Source organism: Gadus chalcogrammus, chromosome 22 (genome assembly GCF_026213295.1).
Source record: "Gadus chalcogrammus isolate NIFS_2021 chromosome 22, NIFS_Gcha_1.0, whole genome shotgun sequence".
NCBI classification, from domain to species: domain Eukaryota; kingdom Metazoa; phylum Chordata; class Actinopteri; order Gadiformes; family Gadidae; genus Gadus; species Gadus chalcogrammus.
In genome coordinates, this window is record NC_079433.1 from 9,601,842 (window position 1) to 9,615,264 (window position 13,423).

Consider the following 13,423-nt stretch of genomic DNA (forward strand, 5'->3'; position numbering starts at 1 on the left):
TCTCTCTCTCTCTCTCTCTCTCTCTCAAATACAAACACACACGCATCCATCGGCAGATTGCATTGAGTGAGGGAAGGCAGTGAAGGGTGAGGGAGAGGGGGGGGGGGCAGCTGATTGATTCTCGAAAGCAATGAGTTTGTGTGGTCTCTCACTCTCCCCCCCTTCTCTCTATCTCTCTTTATCTCTCTCTCCCCCTTCTCTCTCCCTCTCCCTCTCCCTCTCTTTATCATGTCACTCAGACTGGCTCCTTGGGAGGCTGCCGGTTGAAAAGCAGAGCGAGGAGCCTGACAGATGGAGATAGGGCAAACTGAGAGAGAGTGAATGAATACAATGACTATTAGAGATAAATAAATAAATATATTTATGTGTAAATATTCATTATTATATTTCACATTTGGCCATTGCGCAACAAACCAAAGAAGTATAAAGGTAAGTCAAAGTAATAAAGGTCTACAAATACATACGCACAAATATCCTACATCTTTCCTTCTGATTCTAAAAAAGTTGTTCATTCCACGTGTGTGCGTGTGTGTGTGTGTGTGTGTGTGTGTGTGTGTGTGTGTGTGTGTGTGTGTGTGTGTGTGTGTGTGTGTGTGTGTGTGTGTGTGTGTGTGTGTGTGTGTTTGCGTGTGCATGCGTACGTGCATGCGTGAAAGTCTGTGTAGCAGCCTATATGTATGAAGATTGCGTCTCGGCGCATTTGGTCGTTCAGTCATTCATTCAGCTCGGGGTGTGTGTGTTGGGGGGGGGGGGGGTACTTTAGCATCAGCAAGGACTCGGGTCTAATTGAGAAAGTGCTGGGCTCGGCGGGAAGGTGTATGTGCACGCTCTAAACTCTGCTCCTCATTCGTTCTCACGGAACGCTGATGCGAGGCCAGGACAGCGGGAAACCACCCATGGAGAGGAGGGAGGGGAGGGGAGGGGAGGGGAGGGGAGGGGAGGGGGGCAAAAAAATAAAAAATAAAAATAAAAGAAAGCGAGGAAAGAAAGAAAAGAAATACCATTAATTAAAGGAAAGAGGGAAAATGAAAAGAATAAATAAAGGGACGAGGGAAAGAAAGGATTGAAGGAAGGAAGGAAGGAAGGAAGGAAGGAAGGAAGGAAGGAAGGAAGGAAGGAAGGAAGGAAGGAAGGAAGGAAGGAAGGAAGGAAGGAAGGAAGAAAGGACGGGAGCTGGGTATATAATAGATTACCCTATTACGGGCGCTGCCCTTCAGAATCGGCCGCTCACTGGGAGGCTGTCAGGCTTCCGGAAGGCTCCCGAGACACGGATCCACGCGCTGCTGAACACGAAGGCTACACCCGATGGCCCTCGAAGCCTCGGAGGCAGAAAGAAGGATGGCTTTACAGAGACGGCTAAAAGTAGAGGAGATTGCACCGGGCAAGGAACAAGGATAAATGATGTTTACCTGTTATGTATAATAAGGAACCACATCCTGTTACTTTGCCCTCCCAGTGGGATCTTAGAGTAAATTTAATTTAATTTTGCCTTTATGCTTACCAAAGGAAATAACCCTTGCCTTTTGATGTACGAGGTGGCAGTTTAAAAATGTGGCGAAAAAATAATTAAGAATAAAGAAAGAAAGAAAGAAAGAAAGAAAGAAAGAAAGAAAGAAAGAAAGAAAGAAAGAAAGAAAGAAAGAAAGAAAGAAAGAAAGAAAGAAAGAAAGAAAGAAAGAAAGAAAGAAAGAAAGAAAGAAAGAAAGAAAGAAAGAAAGAAAGAAAGCATACTGCCTCATGCAATTACTGATAAGAGATAGAAGCCAGGCTCGTGGGTGCCCTCTAGCGGTGGTTCTTCAAACTGCAGCTTTTAAATTAAGACCATACGAAATCAAATGTAGCCTACTGGATTAATCCCAGACAGAGTTTAAGGCTCTCACATCAGAAAGTAAACACAGTAGTCCTACTAATAATTCAAAGGAGATTGTGTTTTTGTTTTTCAAATAATGAAACAAACGACCTAAATATAAGCCATATATGTACACAAAAAGAGGGTAGGACCCCTATAATATGTAGAATGCTAAATATAAAATAAGGCTTAACCTTATAGACATGTAGATGTAGGGGTACATGTAGACTTCTGTCACGTATTCTCAATACAATGACAATGACAAAAAACAGAATGATGGTATCATGCAAATCAATGAGGTTGTGAAGCACATTATTAATAACGACAGATGACTAAAAGAAGATACGATTGAGGTTGCTAAGGGTTGCCTATCATTTTCTTATGGCAACAGCACCAGCATAAATATGTGACTACCTAACTTCTCACAGCAATGTGAAATGTTTGTTTGACATTTGTATATTCGTTACGTTCTTTGCTCCGACCTCAGGCCAGTTAAATCAGCCGCTCTCTCGCTTTCTCCTGCTCTCTCTCTCTCTCTCTCTCTCGCTCGCTCTCTCCTGCTCTCTCTCTCTCGATCGCTCTCTTCTGCTATCTCTCTCTCTCGCTCGCTCTCTCCTGCTCTCTCTCGCTCTCGCTCTGAACCGTGCTTTGGACATCGCATCTGTCAGTCCGCTGCAGCGCCGGGTGCTTTTAATTACTCTGGGATTGGATTAGGCAATCTCCAAAGCTGACGTGTCCCCTCCGCCTAATAGGGGCCTATCGACAGCCATCCACTTATCTGGGACATCCACTACTCCCAAGTAGCTCGTAGCTTTGTATGCATTGGATGGGGAATCTTTATCATGTTAAAGGCTGAACTATGGGTGGGTATTACAATGGCTAGTGCTGGAATCCATTTCTAGTTTCTAGTGTGTGTGTGTCTATGTTTGTGTGTGTGTGTGTGTGTGTGTGTGTGTGTGTGTGTGTGTGTGTGTGTGTGTTTGTGTGTGGTGGTGGTGAGGGTGGGTGGGTTGCCATTTGGGGTTGTTTAAGTGTGTACAGCTTACCCTACATTGATCAATATTCCATTATTTTAAAATACATTTACACTACACATATACATCGAAGTTGTAATAACTGCATATTGGACTAATCTGCACATTCTAAAATCGATGCAACTATTTACATTATTGCTTATTATGATTTAAGTTGCAGGGAGCTTTGCTGAAGGATCACCTACCAGCAAACAAACACATGCATTCATAGAGACACATACAAACATGCACACACACACACACACACACACACACACACACACACACACACACACACACACACACACACACACACACACACACACACACACACACACACACACACACACACAGCACACATACACACACACCAAGTCACACATACACACACACATGCATGCACGTGCTTGCACACAATCACACAAGCGCTTATATGTGCCCTCAGACCCTAAGACACAAACGTACACACTCAATCACACACAGCCAAACAAGCACATACAAACACACACACATACAAACGTTTACATTTACATTTAGCAGACGCCTTTATCCATTGTGACTTCCAAGCACAAACAATCACTAGGTTAACCCATTCCCCGTATACAACGAAGATAGCTAGGATAAGATGAACTAAAATGATTTTTAGGACTTTTACTTGCTCTTAGCAATGGCGGTACCAGACGTCCATTTGAAGTAGTGGAGCGGAGCGCTTGAGCTGGGGTGTGTGGTCTGACCAACGCTCGGAGGTAGGCAGGGGCAGTTCCATTGACCGCCTTGCAGGCCAGCCCCATCATCTTGAACCTGACACGAGCTACTACAGGGAGCTCGTCCTCACCTGTACCTGAGGATGCAAACTCCATGCAGCCCAGAGCCTCAACTGGTGTTTCACCCACCGGTCCCTGAGGCTGCAAGCCAGGTTGTAAACCCTGCATTGCTTGGCTGATCTTGAATTAACAAATGATAAACCCAATGGAACTACCCCTCTGACCAGAGGGTCTTTATTCTCTCCGGTGGGAAGTTAACTGAAGGTCTTTAAGATACCCAACGCGGCAACTCGGCCCCCATCCAATCTATTTAGTATGGACCACAATATAGCATATTGACTTTGTGGTTTTTATTTCCAAACTCCTCCAGGAACTAGGGGTCTGTGTCTTAAACTACTAGCAACTACTGCTTAGCAAGTGGGTACAACCAGCTACTTGCTACTTAAGGGAGGTCAACGATCTCATAAGAAGGGATAAGATCCCTACCCGCTAACCCTTCAACCCTCCCCTCTATATCCTGCCTCCAGATGCGTTCTGAGTCAACCTTAAATTCTTTAGTTTATTCTTTAGGAACCCACGCGGGATATAGATTACTTACAGGTTATGTAACTGGCTCCTCCTCTCCTCCCCGGGGGCCCAATGTGTGGACAGAACTCTGTTTCTCCCCATCTGTCACGCGGATTTAGACAGATGAGGGTGAATGTCATTGTTATGACTTTAATGCCTTAATACCCCTCCCACTCCATGCATATTGTTATGGGCTAAAGGCAGCGACATATTTGATATTTCATAAGCCCATAAGTATGGGATATCTTCCCCCTAGACGTGATTAATCTCGTAGGATAATCGTATGAATTGATAGCGGGTCCATTGTCTCCTGAAGATTATATCGAACGAAGAAAAGAACAGGCACTTTGAGTTTGGCCGTGGTAAAAGAAAAATAACCAAATGTTTGAGATTGTGCACGATAAAAATAAGTGCAATTAAAAATTAGCAAGAGAAACACACAGAATCCAACGCAAAAGCCGAAACACACAAAGACTCAAGGGATTAGACAGCCAGACAAACATACACATCAACAACCACATGCACAGAGTTAGGATCTGGGACACGCACACACACACACACACACACACACACACAGACACAAACACACACGCACACAAACAAACACACACACACACAGGAGGGTGTACATCTACCAATAGCTTCTGAAAAAATCTGGCAGATGTCACATACATATCCACACACACACACACACACACACACACACACACACACACACACACACACACACACACACACACACACACACACACACACACACACACACACACACACACAAATATACACTGTTTGCCTGGTCCTCTTAACAGCTGTAGCAGTGAACTTGAAGTCTTTGCAGTGGTTAAGCTCTGGGCTTTAAAGAAGGCATTCTGGCTGGCATTCTGTTGACAGGCGGTAGTCAACCATAGATACGTAGAAATGGCTTTGAGTGGGGTGGATATGGATGAACTGTGATTTGCGTGCTGTCATATGAGGGTTCATAACCTATACTTAAATCCACGGGAGTAGGTCGCTGACAAGAGAGCTAGTAATGGATTGCTTGGGTAGTTTGTGTAAAACCGACCCACCCGAGTGATGGAATATTAGTGAGAGGACAAGACACACTGGCATCGTTGTCATCAAGGTCGGCTGCTTGGTCAAATCGCAGCTTGAGAGCTTTTCTCTTTTCTCGTCCTTTTTGGGGGTTTTTCCCGGAGAGAAGATTCAAACATCATTTTTCTCTCAGGACGGTTCATCTTTCTCGGCTCAGACAGATGACACCCAAGAGCAATGAAGGCGACTTAAGAAGAGGATGCTTGGGAAATTAACCAAGAAGTAAAGCATTAAAGAGTACGAGTCTTCAACTTTAATGAAGTTCTCAGAGGGTAAGAATTGGAACAAAGATGAATTATTCAGTGTTGTTTTGAAAAAATAGCCACCAAATACATGTTGTGTGTTATAAGGCAGGCGTTTTTCTCTGCAGTGGAGTTATAAAAGGTTGCTCATCACTTATTAGAGGTAGTGATACTGTAGCTGGTGTACGCCAGCCACCTTAATTATTTTTTGCATATGATTTCATCTCTGAACCTAAAGAAACACATTTTCCCTGGATTCCTCTGTAGGATATCCTCAGGTTTTCCTAAATGTAGGAAAACCAGAAGAATAAGGAGCTGTCGGACTCTGGAGCAGGTCTACAGACCTTAGGGGGGGGCTGCTCGATGTGCAGATGTCCCCATGCCTCGCCCGTCTACCTAACTCCGCTGGCCTCCTTTCAGCAGCGTGCCACTCTCCCAGCGCCTCCCAGCCCGTCTCCTTCATTCATCATTCACTCATCCCGACGCGTGATCGGTCGAGGGGCTCTGCGATCGGGTCTGTAAGCCGACCGTCGCCATGGAGACGTCCCCTTCCATGAGCACGCCGGTGGTGTCCGGCGACGAGGCGGAGGACCGGCGGCCCCTCCTCCTGCCCAGACCCCCGCCCCCCCCCGGCTGTCCCCCCCAGTGCGGACTCCACCCCGCGGTGCACCACCAGGCGGGCCGGGGGGATCCGGGGGTCTGGACGGACCGGCCGCAGGCCATGGCTACGGTGCCCGTGTACAACGGCCACCTCTACGTCTCCGCCTCCCCTTCCCGCTCCTCCCCCTCCCCCTCCTCGACCTTTCCCCTCTGGAGGCGGGACAAAGGGGGCAAGGGAAAAGACGGCCGCGGCGACCGGAAGGGCCCGAAGAAGCAGCCGCCCGCGCGGCAGAACGCCGGTCACAAGGAGAAGAACAGAGCCAAGAAGCCGGAGGGTCCCCGGCCGCACCAGGAGAAGACCCCCGCACCCCCATCCCCCGCCTCCTCTTACAGGGGCGGCCCGGGGACCCCCCACCGCGGGTCCCCTTACCGGGTGACCTGCCGCTCCCACCTGGAGGCCAGGGAGACCGCCGTGGGCTGGGGCGCCGCGGGGGAACGCCGCCACGACCCCACACCGGACGTCGCCGTGGAGATGCGCGACCGCCGCACGGTCCCGGAGATCATCATCACGGCCAGAGACGACGTGGACGAGGAGCCGGAGGAGTCCCGGATCTACACGGTGGAGGGGGGGGACCAGCGTGGCCCGCTGCCCGGGGCGGAGGGCCCCGGCCCCAGCCCGGCCCCCGCCCCGGGGCCCCAGGAGTCCAAACCGGACATGAAGGACGACCAGTACTGGAAGACCCACAGCATCGGCTGGAGGCTGGTGCGGCGCAGGGCTCTGTTCGAGAGGAGGCAGCGGCTCAACGACTGTGCCCTGGCCGTGGGGATCTTCGGGGTGGTCGTCATGGTGATGGAGACGGAGCTTTCCTGGGGTGTCTACAGTAAGGTCAGTGGTTGCCGAGCAGCCAATAAAAGAGACGGAAGAGGAAAAGTGATTTTTTGTTTTCATAGAAAGCAGACTTCTTTTTTTTTTGCGTTTCCTACTGGAGAAGCTGCCGCTGTGAATCAGGCTCAACGTGATGAAATATCGTTTATACTAGTCTTGTCTCAACGGTTTAGGTGTAAATATTTGACCACAAACCTGGAAGAATGGCTAAACAACACATGGATTAGTGTCATGTTCATTAAATCAACCAACTGGATTAACTCAATACAATGTAATGGAGATTATGTCATGTCCTACCTACATTCCTTTGTTATTCATCCAGCACTTCATGGGTGTGTGTGGGTGTGTACGTGCGTGTGCATTTGCCTGTGCTCATGTGTGTGTGCGCTTGCATGCATTGTGTGTATGTGTTGCATACATGTGTGTGTGTTTATGCACGTGTGTGTGTGTGTGTGTGTGTGTGTGTGTTGCATACATGTGTGTGTGTTTATGCATGTGTGTGTGTGTGTGTGTGTGTGTGTGTGTGTGTGTGTGTGTGTGTGTGTGTGTGTGTGTGTGTGTGTGTGTGTGTATGCATGTGTGACTTTGTGTGTGTGTGTGACTTTGCGGGTGTGTGTGTGTGTGACTTTGCGTGTGTGTTTGTGTGCTTCACCCACAGAGTTCCATCTACTCCATAGTGCTGAAGTCGGTGATCAGTGTGTCCACCGTGCTCCTGGTGGGCCTGATCGTGGCCTATCACTGCTGTGAGGTGCAGGTACCGAAAGACTCTTTAACTCTACGATCCTCTGACGTCGTCGTTGTCAGCGGTCTGCTGGTCAGCCCTTCAACACATTGAATCAATCCTTTAAGGCTCATGGAAGTTGATAAATGACTATGTCCAGGAGAAGCAATCTTTTAAAACGCAAACATCAAATTAGGTTTTGGTTGGTAGGCATGAAATTAAAGGGGGAGATCACACAGTGCCGTACTTAGAAAGAATCACATGGCTTTCATATTCTGCTGATCTGGAGAGCCCGATATGGTTTTAAAAGCGCCTTGGGGGGGAAAAAAGCATATCCCACACAATTTAATACTAACAAGGGGCTATTGAACTCTAACACCATCTCCCAGTTGCACCTCAAGAGACCAACCGCATTACGACTCTGAAAAAAACACCCACACATTGGACCATAAGAAACACCATCCCATAATTTACAGCTCTACATGCACGACAACGGCGCAGAGGACTGGCGCATCGCCATGACGATGGAGCGGGTCACCCTGATTGCGCTGGAGCTCGTGGCGGTGGCCGTCCACCCGTACCCCATGGGCGTGCTGGCCTACGTCCAGAAGGTCCCGCCCAGCTCGGAGACGGAGCTGGAGATCATGCTGGCTCTGCCCATGTTCCTCCGACTCTACCTGCTGGGCCGGGCCATGATGCTGCACAGCCGGCTCTTCACAGACACCGCCTCGCGCAGCATCGGCGCTCTGAACAAGGTCAGAGGGCGCCGGAGTGTGTGTGTGTGTGTGTGTGTCTCTCTCTCTCTTTCTCTCTCTCATTATTTGAAATGAACCCATCTGGATTGGTCAGTAAGCAGTAGCACTAACTCCCACCTAGAACTTCAAATAATCTAAATAGAATCAGTTCAATGTAGGAGACTTTAACTTGGTAATTGAATACCACAGCATGCCAGCCTATGAGACATGAAGGTACAATTATTGTAAATCAACCAAAAATAATCCATGCAAAGATATGACAATAACTGGGCTGTATCATGGGTTTGGAAAAAAAAACAACTGCAATGCATGTGATATGTCGTTCAGTCCACTCAACCCAAGGGGGTGAGTCACAGTTCTGTGACTTTATCGTTTTGTTCCGGAGTATCACGCCTTTGCCGCTCTCCTTTCCTCCTTCATGGTTTAAATCTTCCATTTTAATAACCTCCCCACTAATCCGCTCCCTCAGTTGTGTGGCTATTTTAGAGAGGGACCAGGGCGACCTTTTCTCTCCCTCTCCGCAAAACACAATATCTCCGTGGCTCAGGGCACTGGCTCTGATCCCTAATGCCCTCTGTATCCCCATCCGTGTGTTGTGTGTTATCGTGCTGCTACATGCTTAAGTGTAGTTATACAACATAGGCCCCAATGCGCTGCCTGGCCTCCCCAGATCCACTTCAACACCCGCTTTGTGGGCAAGACGCTGATGACCACCTACCCGGGCACTGTGCTCATGATCTTCAGCGTGTCCCTGTGGATCGTGGCGGCGTGGGGTTTGCATGTTTGTGAAAGGTATGCATAATGGGCATCGAGGACTGTAACCTTGTCCATCCTTCATATGTTTTTTGTTTTTTTTATTCCTAAAAGAAAGACTATCAACGTTTTTTTGTAAATCATGGTTGGGGATTGATTCATTTGAAATTGTTAATAAACTTAACACTTAAAGAGATCTTTATATTTCTAATACCCCATATCACTACCACCTGTCTACTGTAGCACAGATTTGTTTATCTACATACTTATTATGCTCTTACCTTAAACACCTTCATCGGATGCCCACCGTCCTCCTACAGGCACCACAACTACAGGGACCTCAGCAGCAACTACATGGAGGCCCTGTGGATGGTCTCTGTGACCTTCCTGTCCATTGGCTACGGGGACGTGGTGCCCCACACCTACTGCGGTCGCAGCATCTGTCTGCTCACAGGGATCATGGTAAGAGGGAGCACAGATATACCTCTCTCTCTGCACACAGTAACACGGTACGGACAGCTAAATAAGATTTGGAAAAAAGTCTCCCTGTTTGCAACAACTTCAACTAGGTTTAGAATTTGATGAAGTATTAAAAAGCAACCTTAACTTTGAATTTGTCAAAGTTAAGGTGCCCCATTGCAAATAGCCATTTGACAAATGAAACTGAATGATTATTTGTGGATTTTCAGTACTACCGTCTGATCTCCATGTTTCTTTCTGTCTTGTCTTGTTATGCACTGCAGGGGGCTGGCTGCACAGTGTTGGTGGTTGCCGTGGTTGCCAGGAAGCTGGAGCTTACCCGAGCAGAAAAACACGTCCACAATTTTATGATGGATTCCCACATTTCCAAAGAGGTCCCAGTACATTTAATAAATGCTCCATTCCAGCTTCATTCACACAAATTAATTACAACATCTGTTTCGTACTGATTAAGCCCAAGATTGGCAGAGTACATTGTAAAGTAAATTATAGTCTTCAGCCAAGACGAATGCCAACACAATAAAAATGCTTCGTCATTTAAATGAATGTAGATCAAATCTGCAGCGGCAAACGTGTTGAGGGAGACTTGGCTCATCTACAAACACACAAAGATGTCGAGGGAGAGGGACCACACCAGGGTCCGCATGCACCAGAGGAAGCTGCTGCTGGCCATCCACCAGTAAGATGGCTGCCGTTTCTCACTTTTATCTTTAGAGGAATGATGCTTTAACAGGTTATCCAATGCTTTCCCAAATTGGACTATAGATTCAGGGGATCTAGGGTGCCGTGTAAATGTGTGTGTGGGAAAGAAGATCGCCTCTTGGGACAAAACAAAAGAGGAAAAAGATGCTTTATCGATTCATGTGTTGCCCAATATTTCCCCTGTGTTGTGCCTAGTCTGCGCAGCGTGAAAATGGAGAAGAGAAAGCTGGCCGACCAAGCTAACTCACTTGTGGACCTCAGCAAGGTGGGAGAGGCGAGTAAAACACCCATCTACATTCTTCCCATTCAGAATCTAATCCGGCTACTGTTTTTTTTTCTCAACACCATGTACAATCTCTTCACCCTACACTATGGCGCTGTTACCATGACCACCACCAACGCCTGGTGGCGGTCCTGCAGATGCAGAGCCTGATGTACGACGTGCTGTCGGAGGTGCAGGGCTGCCGGGGAGAGCTGGACACGCACGTCAACAGCCTGGAGAAGCACGTGGAGGAGCTGAGAGAGGGCTTCCGGAGCCTCATGCCCCTCCTCTCCAACACGCTGTCCACACAAAACTCCTCCATCCGCCACCTGCTGTGGGAGAGGGAGACCCAGGCGGAGAACGCCGCCACCGCCGCCACCACAAGCAGGGGCGACGGAGCGCAATAGGGCCAGACCGTGGGAACCAACGATGGAGCGAGGGCCGGCTGGTGTTTGCAAAGACATGGATCCATCTCCTCAGGGTTGACAAAGATCAGGACACACAATATCCTGCCCCCCCCCCCCCCCCAGAGATAAAATCCTTGTTTGAGCTGAAACAATGTAGTTACAGGTTTAGAATAACTAGCAGTTTTGTAGAAAAATGTGACATGTATTTTAATGCAGCTCTAATGGCGTACAATTCAAAATAAAACTCAAGTTACTTGGCAGTCCTCTTGTACAGGCCATCGATTCAATTGTGCCAAGAAATCCTCTGAACCGCTGGTTTATGTCAGCCTGCTGTTAAATAGATCAATTAATTATCTGAGAAGGGAATGAGAACATTCATGTGAATCATAATACGGTTTCTTTCACAAGTACTAATAGCCCCAGTAGTTGTGTAATAGGATTAACAAGAAAGGGACAAGAAAGCCACAATACGTAAAAAGTAAGGCAAGAACAACAGCATTTTCTTTAGTCAAAACAATATTTTTTATTAAGAGAGACAGAGTTGGAAGTCCATGTACAGCATAAACTGATCTCCCAATGAGCACAGTGAAATCCTGTATTGCCCAGTCAGTTCAGCCAGGCTGATCCTGAATGACGATTGATTGGTTTGGTCTTGAATGAAGTACCGCCTGCCATGTTGGTGCAGAAGACGCTGACATTAACCGCTCCAACGCCACCTCTCTCACTCAGCGACAGTGAAAGCACCTAGTGCTGCTTCCTCCTGAATGAGCATCCTGACAGAGAAAGCAGGGTTTAGTCACTATTGGAAGCACAGCATGAGTAAACAAAAGAATACTGCAGGTACAGCAATCGGTATTGCATACCATTTAAGCTACAGACCTAAAAAACCTAAAGACATTGACTGAGTGAGTTCATCCTGTCAGTCATAGACTAGTCTACTACCACTGTACAAAAAAATTAAACAGTGAAAACCTTACACAACATAACTTTAACCCGATTTTATTTTAGACCCAAATATAAAATACACTATATTGCATGTCTTGCCACAATAGCCACAACAGAAAGAGTTTGAACTCGCCCTTGATCTTCACCACTTCGGAATACAGGACATACTATCTTGCACTGGAATGAGGCGGGAAGTCTATACCACACGTAACATGTTATTTAATGGGGATGACCGTTGATGAGTGACACAAGTGGAAATAAAGCAAGCCCAGTTACATACCCTCTGTGAGACGTGCTTTGCCTCCAGTGGGTTGGCATAGGACTGTCGAGCAGCCTACACACAACACAACGGTCTGTGCATGGCTGAAGACAGTTGTGATCTTATAGCATCCTGGAATGACAGGGAAAACAACCATTAGGTGCAGTCAACTGTGATTCTATCGATTCAACAATAAAAAATACTCGGGTCAGGTCACAGGCACTATTCTCACATAATAATCGGATTTTTATACAATTTAATTACCTGGACATTTCACGTCCATGAAGTAAGAGTTGGGACTCTGAACGAGACGCTTCTTCTTGTGCCTCCTCTTTTCCTCCTCGGGAGTTGGGTGCAGCAAGTCTTTTGCGAGCTGGGAAATAAAAGTAATAAGAATTTAACGGAAACGTATAAAGAGAGCGTCAAAGTACATGTCTACCAACGGTATCTTGCAATGACTTGGATGCTTTACTGTATAGGGTGTCATTTGTAAACTGAAACAAAATCAACCGTTAACGTTGATGCTTTAATGGGATACTTGGGAGAATTAATAAACATGTACGGAAAACATAAATGTTGGAACACATGGCACGAGTGGCCTGCATGTAGAGATTTGAAAACACTGCGTAGCTCCCGATGTTTGAAATACCATAATGATCGGTGATCAATTAAATGAAGAACATGGCCTGTGCATCTTAAATCAACCGATGTGAATGCTAAAACCATACGATAAGGATTTCAGTCTAAATATACCGATTGCTTTTTCTACCCAGTCTCCGTGTTTGCCTTATGTAGGCAGCCATCTTGTATCACAACGCGCTCTCCGTGTGCTCCAAAGGGATACAATACTCGCTTAATACTTGGGGCCATTTTTGACCACACTCGTCAAAAAGTAATATTATTCGGATCGCACATTTCTTATGTATAAATGGGTGCATGTATCGGGTTTAATACTTTGTGCTATATGGTTAAAATGTATTTTCTCAGTCTCTCGCATACTCACTGGCATGTTGGCGAGGAAATAGCCGCTGCCGGAAAGGAGGCTTTACCGGAAGCCAGGTCCTCATATCCGTAGTCGCTTTGGAGAACCGACAGGAAATGAGTACATTTCAAAACGGTAGCAGCC

The 13,423-nt window shown here is 47.0% G+C and overlaps 2 protein-coding genes across 2 annotated transcripts; one reads left to right on the forward strand and one right to left on the reverse strand.

Moving 5' to 3' along the window:
- The first annotated feature begins 6,062 nt into the window (after window positions 1-6,062).
- On the forward strand, window positions 6,063-11,093 carry LOC130376249 (small conductance calcium-activated potassium channel protein 1-like). Its single transcript, XM_056583471.1, has 9 exons — window positions 6,063-7,013; window positions 7,672-7,767; window positions 8,211-8,489; window positions 9,160-9,281; window positions 9,563-9,704; window positions 9,986-10,096; window positions 10,274-10,401; window positions 10,620-10,689; window positions 10,845-11,093. Exons 1-9 carry the CDS (start codon window positions 6,063-6,065, stop codon window positions 11,091-11,093), a joined length of 2,148 nt encoding a protein of 715 aa, XP_056439446.1.
- Window positions 11,094-11,591: 498 nt separating this feature from the next.
- On the reverse strand, window positions 11,592-13,409 carry rps27.1 (ribosomal protein S27, isoform 1). The gene is made up of 4 exons (XM_056582261.1): window positions 13,301-13,409; window positions 12,562-12,670; window positions 12,319-12,429; window positions 11,592-11,866 (listed from the first exon to the last, which is right to left on the reverse strand). Exons 1-4 carry the CDS (start codon window positions 13,304-13,306, stop codon window positions 11,838-11,840), a joined length of 255 nt encoding a protein of 84 aa, XP_056438236.1. The 5' UTR covers window positions 13,307-13,409; the 3' UTR covers window positions 11,592-11,837.
- Window positions 13,410-13,423: the final 14 nt, after the last annotated feature.

Excerpts from the sequence above, each read along its gene's own strand:
- LOC130376249 (XM_056583471.1), top strand. The coding sequence starts at position 6,063 with ATGGAGACGTCCCCTTCCATGAGCACGCCGGTGGTGTCCGGCGACGAG. Across the intron at positions 7,768-8,210 it reads ATCACTGCTGTGAGGTGCAG|CTCTACATGCACGACAACGG; the intron begins GTACCGAAAGAC and ends CATAATTTACAG. Across the intron at positions 10,402-10,619 it reads CTGCTGCTGGCCATCCACCA|TCTGCGCAGCGTGAAAATGG; the intron begins GTAAGATGGCTG and ends TGTTGTGCCTAG.
- rps27.1 (XM_056582261.1), bottom strand. Across the intron at positions 12,430-12,561 it reads CATGGACGTGAAATGTCCAG|GATGCTATAAGATCACAACT; the intron begins GTAATTAAATTG and ends CTGTCATTCCAG. Across the intron at positions 11,867-12,318 it reads CAAAGCACGTCTCACAGAGG|GATGCTCATTCAGGAGGAAG; the intron begins GTATGTAACTGG and ends TTTCTCTGTCAG.